This window comes from Oncorhynchus keta, chromosome 11 (assembly GCF_023373465.1).
Source record: "Oncorhynchus keta strain PuntledgeMale-10-30-2019 chromosome 11, Oket_V2, whole genome shotgun sequence".
Taxonomy (NCBI): Eukaryota; Metazoa; Chordata; class Actinopteri; order Salmoniformes; family Salmonidae; genus Oncorhynchus; species Oncorhynchus keta.
In genome coordinates, this window is record NC_068431.1 from 45783346 (window position 1) to 45804194 (window position 20849).

Here is a 20849-nt window from a genome sequence, read left to right on the forward strand (position 1 = left end):
TACTGTTGTTAATGCCATTTATGAAGGTTGTGATGGAGTGAATCTGGAACAATATTTGTTATTTATCTGCAAACCTTTTTCTCGTAAAAAATAACTAGTAACAATGTAACTGTACTTCATTAATAATGACTTCATAATCAATAAAGATTTTAGTAATGACAGATTTTGCTTTGACAAAAACACATGAAATACACAGGAAATGTTTGACTTTCACAGCTGTTACATCAATCAGTATACATTGAGCAGGTCATTTTACGTAACAGGAAGTGACTGAATTGTGTAACTAATTGGTTAAACTGATAAGTATACAAAAATGGAAGAAGTTACTTCCAATGTTAATTGTACTATTCCCACTCTTCCAAAGGGAAAACACATTGTAGTTAGGGCACCCCATTGCTGGCCTAAATTAGAGGTTGTAATGCCTTTAATGTCAGTACTGAGTGGCTTTATCAAAAGGAATCTCAGTTTCATATTTAATAAAAGGACTTATCCATATGACAGAGTCGGGGCCAATTCAGCCCATTTAAGTAAAATGTGTATGGTAGACTATTTCATACTGCAGTGGAATCTAATTACATTACCAATAATTTAGTACATCCGGTTTTATGACCCACTGTTATCCCTGTCCCTGTTATCCCTGCATGCAGGGACCTGTATTCAACGACACATTGGTCGTGTTGCCCTGCTCAGACGTTGCATGCATCAACCAATGGTTGTGTTCCTCTGCTCAGACGTTGCATGCATCAACTAATGGTTGTGTGCCACGTCATCGACTGTGCCGTTGGGCACCAGATTACTATAACGTGCTAAAACATATGGTTTAGCTGATACGCAAAATACCTATGTATGTGTTGTAAGATCTGACATTCGTCAGCAACGTCTGAGCAGAGGAACACAACCATTATGGCACCCATCTGGCTTGGTGTGGTCGGTAGGGTCAGACAGGACGGTGGAAGAAGGGCTCTGTTTCAGACACGCTCCATTCTGACCTTGAGCCTAACCCCTGACGTTTCTGGACAAACACCACCACCACGATCTGCACCCAGAAGAAGAAGTTCACCCACACGGACTTCTGGGAAAGACAAAAGAAGACTGCAGAGATGAAGAGTAAAATACATGGCTTTAAATAACAATGACAACACATGATCTGTGGTTTTGAAGCAGCTTGTGGTCTGATAAGGCAATAATGTTTTGATGTCTTAGTTAATATTATGATATGCACAGTGTCAGGACAGACCTCTGCATTATACAATCCCGTGTAGAACTGACTTCCATTGTAGGGACTGACCCAGGTTTTATTTTCAGCTTCTTCACAACTGAAATGAAAGAAGTCCTCCAAATGAACAAGAATGGCATACAATATTTCACATTTCACATATGGTATGAGAAACAAGAGGGCACTGAGCGAAGAGGTGATACGGGAGAAGACAGGGAAAAAAGGCAGCCATCTCACCTGGTTATGGAGGGCACGTTGTGGAGGGCAGACAGACAGAGGCGGTCCCTGCCGATCCTCAGGGTACACCCTGACACCGCCAGGAAAAACAATATCTTCATACACACCCCCAGAGTCACATTCAGCCACAGTCTTTCCCTGGGGGTGCAGGACAGGAAGTAAAGAAAGTCCCCAAAAAACAAATCAAATCATTTCTGCTTTGCTGCCACACTACTAGGCATGGAAAGTCTGTATCTCACCTCTTGACCTCCTCTTCCACACAGCTGGTGTAGATCCAGTAGATGGTGAGGCAGAAGCAGTAGATGGCCACAGACACGGAGATGGCTGACACAAAGTAGCAGAGGGAAGGATGGCTGGGGTTCTCCAGGATCAGGCCAGATGTGTTGTACTCAACAGTCCCATAAAGAATGCACTGCCCTGTAAAGTGGCCCTGCATGACACAATACAGATGCATTCAGTATACCATCTATCCTACAGTATGCAATTGAAATGATACCTCTACGGTATCAGTGTCGTCGTCGTCGTCGTCCCCCCCCCCCGCGCGGGATGGTTGAGCTAACGTAGGCTGATGTGATTAGCATGAGGTTGTAAGTAACAAAAACAATTCCCAGGACAAAGACATATCTGACATGGGCAGAAAGCTTAAATTCTTGGTAATCTAACTGCACCGTCCAATTTACAGTAGCTATTACAGTGAAATAATACCATGCTATTGTTTGAGGAGAGTGCACAATTATGAACTTGAAAATGCATTAATAAACCAATTATGCACATTTGGGCAGTCTTACAACATTATGAACAGGTATGCAATGGTTCATTGATCAGTCTAAAACTTTGCACATACACTGCTTCCATCTAGTGGCCAAAATCTAAATTGCGCCTGGGCTAGAATAATAAATGATGGCCTTTCTCATGCATTTAAAAGATGATGGTACAACAACAATTATCTTTTACCAGATCTGATGTGTTATATTCTCCTACATTAATTTCACATTTCCACAAACTTCAAAATTAACTACAGGTAGTTAGATTTGAGTATGTCATTTTAGGCGAAAATTGAAAGAAAAAAAAGTTGGATCCTTAAGAGGTTTTAATGCACTTTACACAACCTATAACAATGGCAAGTATCTTCACTGGACATTGACAGCAAGAGAGCTTGGTCAGCCATGGCGAGATACACATGCTCTCAAATTAACGTCCCTTAATAGGCAGGGAAACAGAGTGAGGTCTGTCACACACAGACCTCACTGTGTTTTCTGGCCTGGGTAGGGAAGCACACAAGAGCTTAATTCAACTTGGAGAGGAATGCTTGAGAAATTCCATTCCTCCATTCATGTGCACAAATGTACAGTTATATTCTTTTAGGACATTAGATGACGATTATATGGTGCCATTGGGCCATGTGAAACAGTCGGGAGGACTCTGAATGTAGATCTCATGTTTCATTTTCCTGTCTCAACACATTTCATTTCAAAGTCATTGCCATCTGTATGAAAATCCCACATGAAAAATACTATAGTATACGTTAGTATTACTATATTTATATATAGTAATATTTATATATAATATATATCGCCTCAGGCCTAACAACACCCATGCCAATATATCCTTCAAACACCGGCTTCTCAGGCATTATCACTTAACTATAGTATGCACTGTAGTGTTTTTGCAAACAATACTGTAGCATTGTAGTGTTTTTGTTTTATTATCATTTTTAATTATATATATTTTTTGAGGGGGCTTTCACCTTGAGGAATCTTACTGAACGACATTAAAATAGCAAATTGTCCATAACCAGTATTTAGGTAGGACTGTGGACTGCACAGTTAGGTCCAAAACTTCTGCTCTATTCTATGACCTGTAGGGAACACAATATATGGTATATACTTGGCATGTAGGTTTTTCAGTCATGAGTGGCACAAATTGTGATATGGGGGGATGGGGAATGGGCAGGACATAGAGTAGATTAACACATCAGGTTAACACATCACAATACATCACAACACATCACATCACATACAGTAGATTAACACATCAGGTTTAACATACAGTTGAAGTCGGAAGTTTACATACACTTAGGTAGGAGTCATTAAAACTAGTTTTTCAACCACTCCACAAATTTCTTGTTAACAAACTATAATTTTGGCAAGTCGGTTAGGACATTTACTGTGTGCATGACACAAGTAATTTTTCCAACAATTCTTTACAGACAGATTATTTCACTTATAATTCACTGTATCACAATTCCAGTGGGCCAGAAGTTTACATACACTGAGTTGACTGTGCCTTTAAACAGCATGGAAAATTCCAGAAAATGATGTCATGGCTTTAGAAGCTTCTGATAGGCTAATTGACATCATTTGAGTCAAATGGAGGTGTACCTGTGGATGTTGTGGTAGCAGAGTCAGAATTCTTTAGGTAACATTGATAGATAGATAAGATGTTTTATTAATTTTTATAGTATGCTTATGTGGGAAAGTTACTTGGGCCCAGAGAGGGGAGAGGTCGGGTTAGTCTTATCTGTGAATGTGTCTGTAACTATTCCTAAACCATGTGAAGGGATGGTGTGATTAATGGGGAACTAGTTAGGTGGCTCCACAATGTCTGTGTGCCAGTCACTTTTTATGGGAGTATCTAGAAATTGACAATTGATATATGCCATTGGATGAGGTAATGTTTTGGTCCTAAATGGTACCAAGAACGAGATAAGAACTTTGTCTAAGAGGGCACTGAAGGAAAATGTATAGCTAATGCTGTCTGGCTATAGGATACTCCTTTTTTTCTGGTAAAAGGTTCTTTGTGTAATGTTCCTAAGATCTGTTATTTGTCATGTGAGTTTAGATGGGTGTGTCTTTGCTATAAAGGATCTCAGTTGCCATTATGTTGACACTCTCAGAGAATTCATTTATGGACACTGAATTGATCTGAGAGTAACAGGGCTATGGTGAAGCTCATATCATTAAAGATGGTGTCACGCCCTGGTCTAAGTATTTTGTGTTTTTCTTCATGTATTGGGTCAGGCCAGGGTGTGGCATGGAGTTTTTGTATTGTGGTGTGTTTTGTTTTGGTGTGTATGTATTCGGGATTGTAGCTAGTGGGGTTATCTAGCAAAGTCTATGGCTGTCTGGAGTGGTTCTCAATCAGAGGCAGGTGCTTATCGTTGTCTCTGATTGGGAACCATATTTAGGCAGCCATATTCTTTGGTTGTATTGTGGGTGATTGTCCTGAGTGTCTTGACGTCCTTATTCTGTGTTAGTTTGCACCAGTTTAGGCTGTTTCGGTTTTCATTACGTTTATTGTTTTGTAGAGTTTGTGTTTTGGATTCGTGTTACGTTTACGTTTGTTTTATTAAACATGGATCACAATATACACGCTGCAGTGGTCCGACTCTTCACCTTATGAAAACCGTGACAGATGGACTTTATGATAACTCTGACTTGTGTGTGGTTTGCTTTCTCATGATTTGGTAATAAAGGACATTTCCACGACAATGTGTTTCAAGGCCTACCTTCAAACTCAGTGCCTCATTACTTGACATCATGGAAAAATCAAAAGCCAAGACCTCAAGGCCTTTTTTTTTTTAGACAACCACAAGTCTGGTTCATCCTTGCGAGCAATTTCCAAATGCCTGAAGGTACCACGTTCATCTGTACAAACAATAGTACGCAAGTATAAACACCATGGGACCACGTAGCTGTCATACCTCTTAGGAAGGAGATGCGTTCTGTCTCCTAGAGATGAACGTACTTTGGTGCGAAAAGTGCAAATCAATCCCAGAACAACAGCAAAGGACCTTGTGAAGATGCTGAAGGAAACAGGTACCAAAGTATCTATATCCACAGTAAAACAAGTCCTATATTGACATAACCTGAAAGGCCACTCAGCAAGGAACAAGCCACTGCTCCAAAACTGCCATAAAAAAGCCAGAGTACTGTTTACAACTGCACAATGGGACAAAGATCGTACTTTTTGGAGAAATGTCCTCTAGTCTGATGAAACCAAAATATAACTGATTGGCCATAATTACCATTGTTATGTTTGGAGGGAAAATGGGGAGGCTTGCAAGCCAAAGAACACCATCCCAACAGTGAAGCACGGGGGTGGCAGCATCATGTTGTGGGGGTGCTTTACTGCAGGAGGGACTTGTGCACTTCACAAAATAGATGGCATCATGAGGGAGGACAATTATGTGGATATATTGAAGCAACATCTCAAGACATCAGTCAGGAAGTTAAAGCTTGGTCGCAAATGGGTCTTACAAATGGATAATGACCCCAAGCATACTTCCAAAGTTGTGGCAAATGGCTTAAGGACAACAAAGTCAAGGTATTGGAGTGGCCATCCCAATCTCAATTCTATAGGACCTCAATCGTATAGAATATTTGTGGGCAGACCTGAAAAAGCATGTGCAAGCAAGGAGGCCTTACAAACCTGACTCAGTTACACCAGCTCTGTCTGGAGGAATGGGCCAAAATTCACCCAACTTATTGTGGGAAGCATGTGGAAGACTACAGAAAACTTTTGACCCAAGTTAAACAATTTAAAGGCAATGCTACCAAATACTAATTGAGTGTATGTACACTTCTGACACACTCATTCTCTCTACTATTATTCTGAAATGTCACCTAAGAATTTTTACTGGGATTAAATGTAAGTAATTGTGAAAAACTGAGTTTAAATGCATTTGGCTAAGGCGTATGTTAACTTCCGACATCAACTGTATATGAGCATATCGATACAGTGTGTAGTGTATTATTCTACAGTATACTACAAAATTCAATAATAAGAACATCACGATCGAAGGAAACTACAGTGTGCAGTATAGTATTCTACAGTATTCTACAAAATTCTGTAGTAAGCACTACACAATCGAGGGATACTCCAGTGTGCAGTATAGCATTTTACAGTATACTACAGAATACTATAGAATTCTATAGTAAGTACTATAGTATTATATAGTAAACTGTAGTATTTTTATGTGGAATTGTAGCCTAATCTATTGCAAAGTCACTGCATGCAACAATTTTGCATTTAGGTGAAGTCCACTAAGACATTGTATAAGCCGGTAGGCCTAGCGAAGAGTCATCAATGATATTCACTGACTTCACATGATTATCTCTGCTGATTTAATTTCTTTTCTCATTACAGGCTAGCCCCCATGTTTTGGGATGTGTGGCAAATTCTGAGATAAAAGCAGGAAAAGACAACATAATATAGGAGAAAGTTTAGCGAAAGTCTGATAAAAAAATCTCCCATAACGGACGTAGCAGCTAAAAGTTTGACCCGTCGTTGAGAGGACGATAAAAACATATCCCATGTATGCTTTACATCGAGCAGCCTACCAGTAGCCTAGCGTCGGTTTGAGGAGGGTGACAGCAGACAGTAGCCTTGGCTATGTGTGGAAATGTTGTCAATCCATTTATATTGATATTGTTGGGATAAAAAGAGTTCTCAAGTTTAGAATGTATCATAGGCGGCTGAAAGTTTCCGTCATTTCAAACATTCATGCATTCGTACCTGGGTGATTGTCAGAGAAGCAGCGGACATTATTCCACAGATGAAACAGCCTGCGTAAAGTACCAGCTCCAAAACGAGCAGCCACGGCAACACCATCACGAACACCTCTGCAAAGCCATCCTATAATACCCATCGAGGACACCCTAGCACCCGGACAACGCACTCCGTTCCAAGCGTGTTAAATTGTGCGTAAAGGTCTACAATGGAGACACTCTTAACTGTGAGCTCTGACTTTTTTTTTGTTGCAACAATGTACCTATTCAAGCGTTTTGTTCATTATAAACCGCAATTGAATGTGGCCAAGGAATGCAATGCATTTATTAGAATTGGTTGATTGTAAGATTGGGATGGAATGCTTTATGACTATCTAACAATGTTGTTGTGTTATTAGATGTGAGTCCCGACTCCCGAGGACTCCACCAGGATTCCCTATAACCATTATCCAGTTTAGAATTCCATGCACAGAAATGCAAAGCCCATTTTTGCCTCTAGTATTGTTATACTCTGAGAGACTGGAAAATGTGTGTGTGTGTGTGTGTGTGTCTGTCTGTGTGTGTTTGTGTGTGTGTGCGTGTGTGTGTGCGCGCATCATCAGCAGTAGCTGTCGTCTGTCTCTGGCGGTTTGTGATTAATTTGTAAGTATTCCAGAGTGATGAGAGAACATTTGTCAGCAGAACAATTTTCTTTGCTGATTTGCTAAGTTAAACTGCTGCTTAACTACGGTTGTAAACTACTAAACTACTTTTAATCCAAATAATATTTTCTTCAAAGTCAAATAAAAATATATATAAACACCTTAACTTCATACAAATGTTCTGTTTTCCACAATGTAGCCTAAACCTGAGCGACCGGGAGGTGGATGTCTCAGACATTCAATATCTGCTGGGTACCACAATAATGAAAGGAACAAATAACAGGAGATCAAATCAAAGCCCCTGCTTAGATGAGCAACACTGGGGGTTGAACGGGTGGATCACTGAGATTTCAACCTTTATTCAACCACTCAAAAATACAGCCAGAAGTTTGTTGAATTCCCAATGTGACACTATGGAAAAACAATGCCTGATGTTTGATTTAGTTTTCATCTAAATGTTTTATTACTGCACTTTCAGCCATTTAAAATCCCAACAAAGTTCAAATGGGAATACAATATCAAATATTTTGTATAGATAGAAAAACGTAATGTGTCATCACTGTGCTTCATCTAACAGCACAACCAAATGACCTGGATTGTAGTTGACATCACATTAAAAATATCAAGTGCAAGTGATCAATGCTGTTTGAGATTCTGCACATATATTTATATTGTGAAGATCTCCACAGACTTGCAACGTTTGCATGCTATCTTGGACATGCATGCTTTCTATGATTACATAATATGGCTTTTTTAGTGACAGTAGCATCAAAATGTGGCCTATTGATGAGTTACTAATTTTAAGGTTAAATAAAAACTAGGGTCGCAACTTTCACTGGGGACGGGGGGACATGTCGCCCCCACCTTCTGAAATTGCATTTTTGTCCCTCCCAGTTTTTTCATTGGAATGTGATACTAAACGAGGCAATGGTGTGCTTCAGGACCACGTGGACGCCGCCGAGTGGTCGGGTAGGCTTGTTTGGAGTGTTTATCCGACTGGATAAAAAATACAAATAATTATTTCCCCCCCACTTCTAAAACCAAAGTTGTGCCCCTGATAAAAACATTTACATTAGTTTGTAAAATAGCCTTACCTTTAGGTTATTTACTATAATACATTTACATTTACATTTACATTTGATTTCTGTTCCAGAGGTTGCATTTGGTGCACCATTATGACAACCAGTGGAACATACTTGCATCTAAATTTAAAGGAAGATTATCTAATGTTTGGATAGGTGGGGTTTCAGGTGTCTCCGGAAGGTGGTGATTGACTCCTACAAAAGTGACATTGAATTCTGTTAGGTTGACAAAGCAACTAAATATCATAATTTAAAGGAGATGTATCTAATGTTTGGATAGTTTCAACTGAGCCGCTGGCTTAATCCTATTCTTGAACTTGTATTTTTGGTTTAGTTGGAGACGTGAATCCAACATATCATTTCTTATCTTGTCGACAAGTTAATAGGCTATTTACTGTTTTGCAAAAGTGATGTTGAATTGTGCTTGGTTGTCAACACAACCAAATGTCAACATTTGAAGGAGATGAACTGTATATTTTGTGCCACTGACTTAGTCTGACTTCAATTCCAGTTTGTCTTCAAATTAATAATTGATATGTTGGATTCACTTCTCCATTTCAACCAAAAATCTAAGTTAAAGAATGGGACTAAATCAAATCAAATTTTAAATGCACTTTAAATCGAGTTTGATTTGATTTAGTTCTATTATTTAACTTACATTTTTGGTTGAAATGGAGACGGGAATCCAATATATTCAATATGAATTTGAAAATGTCATTTGACATGAACCAAAGCTTGAAATCCTAGACCTACAGTGCATTCAGACCCCTTGACTTTTTCCACATTTTGTTACGTTATAGTCTTATTCTAAAATTGATTAATATATATATATATTTGCTGATCAATCTACACACAATACCCCATAACGACAAAGCAAAAACAGATTTTTGGACATTTTGGAAAATGTATTGCAAAAGTATTAAAAATGAAACAAATATCACATTTACATAGTTATTCAGACCTTTTACTCAGCACTTTGTTGAAGCAACTTTGGCAGTGATTACACCCTCGGGTCTTTGGTATGACGCTACAAGCTTGGCACATCTGTATTTTCAGAGTTTCTCCCATTCTTCTCTGCAGATCCTCTCAAGCTCTGTCAGGTTGGATGGGAAGCGTCGCTGCACAGCTATTTTCAAGTGCGGGGTTCAAGTCCGGGCTCTGGCTGTGCCACTCAAGGACATTCGGAGACTTGTCCCGAAGCCACTCCTGCATTGTCTTGGCTCTGTGCTTAGGGTTGTTGTTCTGTTGGAAGGGGAACGTTCGACACCGTCTGAGGTCCTGAGTGCTTTGGATCAGGTTTTTAATCAAGGATCTCTCTGCACTTTGCTCTGGTCATCTTTCCCTCACCCTGACTAGTCTCCCAGTCCCCGCCGCTGAAAAACATCCCCACAGCATGATGCTGCCACCACCATGCGTCACCGTAGGGATGGTGCCTGGTTTCCTCCAAATGTGACGCTTGCTATTCAGGCCAAATAGTTCACTCTCGGTTTCATCAGACCAGAGATTATTGTTTCTCATGGTCTGAGAGTCCTTTAGGTGCCTTTTGGAAAACCCCAAGCGGGCTGTCATGTACCTTTACTGAGGTTTGGCTTCCGTCTGGACACTCTACCATAAAGGCCTGATTGGTGGAGTGCTGCAGAGATGGCTGTCCTTTTGGAAGGTTCTCCAAAGAGGAACTCTGAAGCTAAGTCAGAGTGATCATCGGGTTATTGGTCACCTCCCTGACCAAAGCCCTTCTCCCCCGATTGCTCAGTTTGGCTGGGCAGCCAGCTCTAGGAAGAGTCTTGTTGGTTCCAAACTTCTTACATTTAAGAATGATGGAGGCCACTGTGTTCTTGGGGACCTTCAATGCTGCAGAAATGTTTTGGTACCCTTCCCCAGATCTGTGCCTCGACACAATCCTGTCTCGGAGATCTACAATTCCTTCGACTTCACAGCTTGGTTTTTGCTCTGTCATGCACTGTCAACTGTGGGACCTTATATAGACAGGTTTGTGCCTTTCCAAATCATGTCCAATCAATTGAATTTACCACAAGTAGTCTCATAGCAAAGGGTCTGAATACTTATGTAAATAAGGCATTTCTGTTTTTGATTTTTAATACATTTGCAGACATTTCTAAAAACCTGTTTTTGCTTTGTCATTATGGGGTATTGTGTGAAGCTTGATGAAGAAAAACAATATTTAATCAACTTTAGAATAAGGCTGTAACGTAACAAAATGTGGAAAAAATCAAGGGGTTTGAATACTTTCCGAATGTCCTGTATATGTATTTTCTATTTTTAGTTGAAACCTGGGTTGATTTGAAACAATAGCTGTTGATGACTTCGCAAATGCTACAGTATATTCACCTAATTTTCACCGGAAATATGGGCGGGTTCTATTTCGTTTTTTTTGGTGGGGGACTTCCGGTTAAGCATTTCCAGCCAATAGTTCGCAGCTAACCTAGATAACCAACACACCTCTCACAACTTCCCAAACATGGATTCACGCAAAACAGACATTTTATTTTTGGTAAGGGGATGACACAATAACTGGTAGAAACGAAGGCTGTTCATGGAGCAGGAGTGTTTTGACCACCAAACCTTTTGGGGAGCGAGTTCAGTTCTAAGGCTCCTTTTGATTTGCAGTCTCTTTGGCTCAAAGCATTGAACTTTAAGAAACCACCAACCCGCTATGTGTGTTCGTATCACTTCGTGAATAAGAGGCCGACTGAAGAGTGTCCTTTCCCTGAGAAGTGGCTAGGCTATGATGCTACAGTACAGACCAGAAGGCGACATCTGTAGCTATCGTCACAGATGTGGTGTCCTGAATCAGGCAGAAGTTAGCAAGCTTAGCTAACTATGTTAGTAGTAGGTAGCCACTCCTAAATCCTAACATACTGTATGTAGCTAGCTAACTGTTGCCTAGTTTACTCACTTAGCTAGCTTGAGGGCAGCCCATCTGATAGTATTGCTAGCTAACTACATTTACATTTAAGTCATTTAGCAGAGTCCCTACATTGTTAGCTATTCAACAACTTATTTCTGACATTGTCTCCCCATCCCATGATTAACCCCATTGCTGGCATGCCAATTATTAAATGTAAAAGTGTTTAATTTTTTTTTTTACCTAACCAAGACTGGTAGGCTATCTTGTGTATTTTACTTTGATTAAACTTGTGGTCTCTCTTATGATTTCTTTACAGATGCAGACAACTGTGGTGATGCAGAGTCTAATCTAAGTGTGCCAATGCCACCACAGCATACTGACGCTGATACTCAATGGGAGTTTCCAGCATTGACTTATCACAGCTACATGCCAAGAGAACCAGTCAACAAGCCCACCTGCCACAAACAAACCCAATGTGGTGGTGCAGAGCCATTGACCCACACTATCCAGAATAATGACACTAGCTCAGTGTTGTATACTGGCCTAACTCTTAGTGTTTTCTTTGACCATGTAGCATTTCTGCAGAAATTCTACACAGCTAACTCCAGGGTGATCTTGCTGAACGCTTTGCTGTGTCCCAGGGAATAGTGAGCAGAATCCTTTCCTACTGGATTGACACAATGGAGGAGCACAAGGATCTACATTCCATGGCTGCCGAGGGAGACAATCCAGAACACAATGCTTCAAAGAGAAGTTTCCCAACACCACTTGCATCATCGGCTGCTCTGTAACCACTCTTCTCGATTTCAGAGGGGGGGTCATACAGCCACTATTATTCCAGCAATACGCTGAAGTATTTTCTCAGTGTGGACTCGTTATGTTTTTTTCTCCTGCACATGGAGGCAGATGCAGTGACAAGTTAATCACCCAAAACTCTGGCTTCCTGGAATACCTTAGGTCTGGCGATTAAGTTATGGCAGACAGGGGCTTCACCATCCGAGATCTGTTGTATGAGAGGAAGGTAAACCTTGCCGTACCAGCCGTCACTCAGAAAGGAGACCAGCTGTCTGACGAGGATGTCACAAGCACGAGAAGGTTAGCTAATGTGCATATACATGTTGAGAGAGTTATCAGACGACTCGGGAGCAGTGGTGACACATCATAAAGGGAAGGTGAGCCCCACATTTAGAGCAAAACAATTATAAATAAAACAGGTGCTTGCCTGTTTAACATGTTATTTTGGCTTTAATACGTGTCACATATCAGTTTGCAAACAGTGCAAAGAAAATCATTTGTATATATATATATCATTGAGTTAATAAAGCTGTGTACAAACATGGTCTCTTTTTCCTTTCTTGAGTAAGACAGCTCCAGAATGCAGGTGTTTCAGCCAAGCTCAGTGCTTTATGTGGTAGTGGTGCAAGCCGGCAGAAAATACAGAGCATTGCGTTGTGATTGGCTCAGTGTTCTGTCACTCATGGGGACACTATGTCACCGCAAAAATCCTAGCCTTTTGGCTGCTGACATAGTTACATTGAAAGTGCCCATCCAAGAAGACTCAAGGTCATTGGCCACAGATAAAATGACGTCAAATCACGTATGTACAGTAGCTTTGATTGGACTGATCATGTCAACATACTTTCAAGATTTTAGCTAGCACTCATCATGAATCAAGTCAACAATCTACTGACAAATCATTTTCATTCCTTGTCATATGAAGAGAAATAATGAAGAGAAATTAAAGATAAAACGTATTGGTGCTCATTGGCCATTGGATAAACATTACACAACAAGTTGGAAATTGCAAATTCAACAATGAGTGGTTTGGAAGGTAGTGAGCTCAGCACAACAAGGTGAGTCCAAAAATGTTTTGTATGCTGCTGCATAAATGATGTAATATGCCAGGGGGATATGTACAGTCGTGGCCAAAAGTTTTGAGAATGACACCGATATTCATTTCCACAAGGTTTGCTGCTTCAGTGTTTTAGATATTTTTGTCAGATGTTACTATGGAATACTGAAGTATAATTACAAACATTTCATAAGTGTCAAAGGCTTTTATTGACAATTACATGAAGTTGATGCAAAGAGTTGGCAGCCCATTCCTGATGGCAGCCCATTCTTGCATAATCAATGCTTGTAGTTTGTCAGAATTTGTGGGTTTTTGTTTGTCCACCCGCCTCTTGAGGATTGACCACACGTTCTCAATGGGATTATGGTCTGGGGGGTTTCCTGGCCATGGACCCAAAATATTGATGTTTTGTTCCCCGAGCTACTTAGTTATCACTTTTGCCTTATGGCAAGGTGCTCCATCATGCTGGAAAAGGCATTGTTTGTCACCAAACTGTTCCTGGATGGTTGGGAGAAGTTGCTCTGTTGGTACTATCTTTTATTCATGGCTGTGTTCATAGGAAAAATTGTGAGTGAGCCCACTCCCTTGGCTGAGAAGCAACCCCACACATGAATGGTCTCAGGATGCTTTACTGTTGGCATGACACAGGACTGATGGTAGCGCTCACCTTGTCTTCTCTGGACAAGCTTTTTTCCGGATGCCCCGAAAACAATCGGAAAGGGGATTCATCAGAGAAAATGACTTTACCCCAGTCCTCAGCAGTCCAATCCCTGTACCTTTTGCAGAATATCAGTCTGTCCCTTGTCCCTGATGTTTTTCCTGGAGAGAAGTGGCTTATTTTCTGCCCTTCTTGACACCAGGCCATCCTCCATAAGTCTTCGCCTCACTGTGGGTGCATATGCACTCACACCTTCCTGCTGCCATTCCCGAGCAAGCTCTGTATTGGTGGTGCCCCGATCCCGCAGCTGAATCAACTTTAGGAGACGGTCCTGGATCTTGTTGGGACTTTCTTGTGCGCCCTGAAGCCTTCTTCAAAACAATTGAACCGCTCTCCTTGAAGTTCTTGATGATCCGATAAATGGTTGATTTAGGTGCAATCTTACTGGCAGCAGTATCCTTGCCTGTGAAGCCCTTTTTGTGCAAAGCAATGATGACGGCACGTGTCTCCTTACAGGTAACCATGGTTGACAGAGGAAGAACAATGATTCCAAGCACCACCCTCCTTTTGAGGCTTCCAGTCTGTTATTCGAACTCAATCAGCATGACAGTGTGATCTCCTGCCTTGTCCTTGTCAACACTCACAGCTGTGTTAACGAGAGAATCACTGATATGATGTCAGCTGGTCCTTTTGTTGCAGGGCTGAAATGCAGTGGAAATGTTTTTGGGGGATTCAGTTAATTTGCATGGCAAAGAGTGATTTTGCAATTCATCTGTTCACTCTTCATAACATTCCTGAGTATATGCAAATTGGCATCATACAAACTGAGGCAGCAGACTTTGTGAAAATTAATATTTGTGTCATTCAAAACTTTTGGCCACGACTGTATACTGTAGCTAAGAAAGTAATAACGTTACTAAGTGTATGTTGTGTAGTAAGCTGTTAGTAGCCCGTGTGCTTCACACTAATAATTTGGTCCCTTTTCCCCTCAGTTTCGCTTACTGTTCTGACTTGGTGGTGCACATGTAGCCGTTAGCCTGTTTTAGAGAAATATAATAATTGAATATTGTAAGACATTTCATTGTCTGTTTTATATGCCTCCGTTATTTATCCTACGGTTCTGACTTGGTGTGCAGGGAGAATACTGTAAGAACAGACCATGTTCTGAATTCTGTCACTGTACATTTCAAAAGTGCTGAACAAATAGTTATATTGACAACGCCCGTCCTAGCTCGCTCATGAATGTCTTAATTGAAATTACGGATTGCCTCTTATCTGCTTGTTGTTCCCTTATGCCATAGTTTGTACATCTCAATTGTCAGTAGAAACCACATTTGTTTAAACAAGTCAGCCATATCCTCTACATTTTTTATAAATGCAGTAAATGAGGCTGAATGAACTGTTTCGCTGCCAGACAAGGCTCCGCTGATAGACAGATGTGGTAAGGTGTTGGGACTCTGCTGTTGAGACAGTATTTAGTCAGCCACCAATTGTGCAAGTTCTCCCACTTAAAAAGATTAGATGCCTGTAATTTTCATCATAGGTACACTTCAACTATGACAGACAAAATGAGAAAATAAATCCAGAAAATCACATTGTACGATTTTTAATGAATTTATTTGCAAATTATGGTGGAAAATAAGTATTTGGTCAATAACAAAAGTTTATCTCAATACTTTGTTATATACCCTTTGTTGGCAATGACAGAGGTCAAACGTTTTTTGTAAGTCTTCACAAGGTTGTCACACACTGTTGCTGGTATTTGGCCCATTCCTCCATGCAGATCTCCTCTAGAGCAGTGATGTTTTGGGGCTGTTGCTGGGCAACACGGACTTTCAACTCCCTCCAAAGATTTTCTATGGGGTTGAGATCTGGAGACTGGCTAGGCCACTCCAGGACCTTGAAATGCTTCTTACGAAGCTACTCCTTTGTTGCCCGGGCGGTGTGTTTGGGATCATTGTCATGCTGAAAGACCCAGCCACGTTTCATCTTCAATGCCCTTGCTGATGGAAGGAGGTTTTCACTCAAAATCTCACGATACATGGCCCCATTCATTATTTCCTTTACACGGATCAGTCGTCCTGGTCCCTTTGCAGAAAAACAGCCCCAAAGCATGATGTTTCCACCCCCATGCTTCACAGTAGGTATGGTGTTCTTTGGATGCAACTCAGCATTCTTTGTCCTCCAAACACGACGAGTTGAGTTTTTACCAAAAAGTTATATTTTGGTTTCATCTGACCATATGACATTCTCCCAATCTTCTTCTGGATTATCCAAATGCTCTCTTGCAAACTTCAGATGGGCCTGGACATGTACTGGCTTAAGCAGCGTGACACGTCTGGCACTGCAGGATTTGAGTCCCTTGCGGCGTAATGTGCTACTGATGGTAGGCTTTGTTACTTTGGTCCCAGCTCTCTGCAGGTCATTCACTAGGTCCCCCCGTGTGATTCTGGGATTTTTGCTCACCGTTTTCCTCACACATGTGATCATTTTGACCCCACGGGGTGAGATCTTGCGTGGAGCCCCAGATCGAGGGAGATTATCAGTGGTCTTGTATGTCTTCCATTTCCTAATAATTGCTCCCACAGTTGATTTCTTCAAACCAAGCTGCTTACCTATTGCAGATTCAGTCTTCCCAGCCTGGTGCAGGTCTACAATTTTGTTTCTGGTGTCCTTTGACAGCCCTTTGGTCTTGGCCATAGTGGAGTTTGGAGTGTGACTGTTTGAGGTTGTGGACAGGTGTCTTTTATACTGATAACAAGTTCAAACAGGTGCCATTAATACAGGTAACGAATGGAGGACAGAGGAGCCTCTTAAATAAGAAGTTACAGGTCTGTGATAGCCAGAAATCTTGCTTGTTTGTAGGTGACCAAATACTTATTTACCACCATAATTTGCAAATAAATTCATTAAAAATCCTACAATGCGATTTTCTGGATTTTTTTTTCTAATTTTGTCTGTCATAGTTGAAGTGTACCTATGATGAAAATTACAGGCCTCATCTTTTTAAGTGGGAGAACTTGCACAATTGGTGGCTGACTAAATAATTTTTTTGCCCCACTGTATATGGTTGCTGAGTTCCCATGGAACATGGGGAAGAGATGCTCCTGCACAAAGTTGTCTGGATTTGTTGAGGTGCGCACGGGAACCTTCTTTGCTGAGCTAACAGTGTGTCATACCATGCATAGGAGACACTGTGTGCTTTAGTGACCTCCTGCAAGCTGTCACATTTACACTCCACCAGCTTAACATAAACGTCATAAAATGACAAGCATTTCTGACACTGCATGTTGATGCCGTGTTCACCATGGGGCTGCTTTAGCTGTGTGGCTGCTGCCTGAACTTGATGACAGGTTGGTTTAGCTTTGAGGCACTTGTGCAAAAGGCTCCCCAATGGAACATCGGCCCCTTCCGAACAGACAGGAAACGTTGGCGGCTTCAAGCCAGATAAATGTGTCTGCAATATCAAACCACAATGATTTCCCATGTTGAACAATCAGATAAGAAAATGTTTCATTAAACGTTTGATTCAGTGGGGTTAAAATCAAATCAAACTTTATTTAAAGTGCATGTAAAATCGCAGCACACTTTACATTAAAACAATAAAATGAACAAAGTAAAAGCAAACAGGAATTAGTAAAAATAGTGAATAAAATAACATAAAACACACAGGGTGCCTTAAACAATCACAGAATAAAGGCCAGGCTAAAAAGGTGATTTTTCAAACTTGATTTAAAAGCCGCAATGATGTTTGCGCCTCTTCCTTAACAGGGTTGTCAACAGTTACCACAGCCACAAAGTCAAAATTGTCTATATTGTAAAAATTAGCTTTAAGGTTAATTTAAGGTTAGACATGTAGTGAAGGTTAGGGTTACGTTTAAAATCTAAAGAGACATTGTAGAAATAGGGTTTAGCCATAATGATGACTTTGTGACCACATAGTTATGGAACAGACTGAGGGGGTTTGACAGAGAATGCTCCGCCCCCCCTGCCTCAAGGTACAGTAAGCAGACTGGCTCCTTGGGAGCGTAGCACCCTCACTGGGTTGTATAGAATGAGCATGTCTGTCAGATTAGAGGGGGCAAGGCCATGCAGTGCTTTAAAAGTTAGGAGTAAGATCTTAAAATCAGACCGATACTTTACCGGCAGCCAATGTAGTGTAGGGTTTTGCTGTTTGTGACTTTGAGCATTCTGTAACCATTTACAGTCCTGTCAAGATGGATAAATGCAGGTTAAAATGACTGAAAAAATATGCTTTAGCTAAATGTAATTATGGGTCTGATCAATCATCATAGTCATATTCATATGACCAGATCATTGATCATACTTCCACTGTTCTCTACTGACACAACGGAGCAGAGCAAATTCTGTCCTTAGACCCACCCTTCTCTCAGACCGCTTCATGAAAACATGTTGATTTCACATTCAGTGTATGTTTTTAGGGAGGACCCTAAAGAACACAATGTGCTCTGCTCCGCTGTGGTTACATGACACCTGACACCCACCAGCCCCCACCCTTCAGAAGGAGGGACATGGGCTCATGTAGAGACTGCATTTTGTTGAGTGTTTTCCTGTATTGTATCAAACTATGACGTAAGGACTACAGCCTGGCAGACAGTATTAGATGCACTAATCAGCAACCTAACTGGTTGATGACTTAAACACACATGTAAGATCCCAAATGTGCCCCCCTTTTCAAGTCTTCATCATGTTCTACTCTTGTTCACCCCCACCCCCATCTAGAATGTCCAATGGTTGTACTGCAAAATAAAATGAGTCAAAGACTCATACATACAACCTCTGACTTCAACAGTTTCACTGCATTAGTGACCCTCATCACTGAACTCTAATCTTGGGTTGTAACCAGACAATTCTCTTTAATAACATTACAGTATGCCATTTAGCAGACACTTTCATCCAAACCAACTTACAAATGATGAAAGAAGTGATGGATAAGAGTTTAAGTGTTGTAACGACAATGCAATTGAATGCAATTACAAAAGTTTCAGTTCACTTTACACAAAGTGAAATGGAAGCTTTTGACCATGGAATGAATTCCTGACTCTGATGAAGTGTAATAGGCTGTCACTGACAGTTTGAGAGAATGCATTTTTACATATGGGTGGTCCTGGGAATTGGACCAACAATCATGGCGTTGCAAGCGCCATGCTCTACCAACTGAGCCAAACAGGACCACACAGTTTTTGAGGAGATTATATGTTGGGTCTTGTGGATTGGACAGAACAGTGTCAAGATAGAAAGAGATGCAGAAACTTGATCACTATCTGTATTATTACCATATATAGGCCGTTAATTCATTCACCTGGTGTTTTCTTCATCTCTTCTTAAGGTCTTTCAAAAGTAAAGATGTTGTAATCCAGATAGTTTATTTTAAAAAATAGACTCTGAGCGGTTCTGGACAGGTTCTGATCGACATTTTTGTGTACAGAACACTCTGTGGACAGTGCAACCTCAATTGCTGTACACTCCGTGAAATTGCTGGTTGTCCCCTTCAGATGCTGCCTCCACTCTCAATGGTCTCACTAGTTAACACCGCCACAAAGTCACAGGTCCAGTTATTTCCATCATTTCAAGCCCTATTCCCCCACTTTTGTAGAATAGGGAAAAGAAATCGGTAACATTTCATTTTAAGTGGTCCTCATTACAGTGTGATGAAGTATGTTATTACACTAACAAGTATTGTAGTTAATTGTAATAACTCATAGTTACACTGTAATAACAATATGTAACTAACTGGTGGTAATTGCAGTCTAATTGCCCATTTGTAACAAGCATGGTAACAAGCATTTCTTGTTGCACCTCTGTAATTAGACTGCAATTACCACCAGATACATATTGTTATTACTGTGTAACTATGAGTTATTACAATTAACTACAATACTTGTTACAGTGTAATTACGTATGCACACTGTAATAAGGACCCTTTAAAAGGAAGTGTTACCAAAAAATCAAACATCAAAATGTTCACATATTTGTACTGTGTACTTTGTGTCCTCAATGGTGATTACACCTCAGCAATGTATAACTCAAAAACAACAACAAATACCAGAAAGGTGATATTATAATATTTCTGTCAGTATAAGCATTGCTAGGTATTGTTTATGACCCTCACATGATCAAGAATTACTTTTGTGTATGTCTATATAGGCAGAAATCTACATTATTACTTTACATTTAACAGGCTTAATTATTCTACTCATTGCTTTGACTTGAGAATGTGAATCAATATAAATCAATAGCCTATAACCAGAATGTTCTTGAGAATAACACAAACAAATCCAAGGAGACTGGATTTGGAAAAAAAATGAAAAAACGGATTATGAACACAGGAGATTTTTTGCAGCAATTTAGGAAATAGCTTTTTCTAGGTCAAAGGTTCTAGGAGAGCTTTATTTGCCTGGATGTTTTAGACTATTGGTACAGTAGCCTACTGTCCTCAATCATTCACTCATTTCAGTATATCAAAGTGCCAATATCTAAATTTGAACACAATCGTATATTTTCCATAAACTACCATTTCTGTCTTTTGCCGATGTTTTCTAGCAGGATGGATGGACGGAAATTATAACCAGATAATATCACAGAAATATAATTAGTTTGATTAAAGAGGAGATCACTAGGCCTGTAATATTATTCACAATTTTAAAGATCTATCCTCCGAGGTTATTCAAAATGTAGAGCACAGATCTATTTCCCACTAGTTGTTTGTGTCATTTCTTGTCAACTCATGAAAACATGATGGGGGACTCACGTTTGGCCAATG

The 20849-nt window shown here is 40.4% G+C and overlaps 1 protein-coding gene and 1 long non-coding RNA gene across 3 annotated transcripts; one reads left to right on the forward strand and one right to left on the reverse strand.

Moving 5' to 3' along the window:
- Positions 1–130: 130 nt before the first annotated feature.
- On the reverse strand, positions 131–7200 carry tmem179bb (transmembrane protein 179Bb). Of its 2 annotated transcripts, none has more exons than XM_035780804.2 (5): positions 6971–7200; positions 1693–1883; positions 1454–1591; positions 1238–1316; positions 131–1036 (listed from the first exon to the last, which is right to left on the reverse strand). In XM_035780804.2, the coding sequence occupies exons 1-5, from the start codon at positions 7064–7066 to the stop codon at positions 938–940; spliced, it is 603 nt and encodes a 200-aa protein (XP_035636697.1). In that variant the 5' UTR covers positions 7067–7200; the 3' UTR covers positions 131–937. The 2 variants fall into 2 exon arrangements, with proteins under 2 accessions (XP_035636697.1, XP_035636696.1); XM_035780803.2 differs by having other exon boundaries at positions 131–1072; positions 6971–7196.
- A 3135-nt stretch (positions 7201–10335) lies between these two features.
- Positions 10336–12894, forward strand: LOC118390755 (uncharacterized). Its single transcript, XR_004826991.2, has 2 exons — positions 10336–11198; positions 11872–12894. It is a non-coding gene; the product is annotated as an uncharacterized LOC118390755 (long non-coding RNA).
- The last annotated feature ends 7955 nt before the right edge of the window (positions 12895–20849 follow it).

Excerpts from the sequence above, each read along its gene's own strand:
- tmem179bb (XM_035780803.2), bottom strand. The coding sequence starts at position 7,066 with ATGGTGTTGCCGTGGCTGCTCGTTTTGGAGCTGGTACTTTACGCAGGC. Across the intron at positions 1,884-6,970 it reads CTTCTCTGACAATCACCCAG|GGCCACTTTACAGGGCAGTG; the intron begins GTACGAATGCAT and ends TGTGTCATGCAG. Across the intron at positions 1,317-1,453 it reads AACGTGCCCTCCATAACCAG|TTGTGAAGAAGCTGAAAATA; the intron begins GTGAGATGGCTG and ends CTTTCATTTCAG.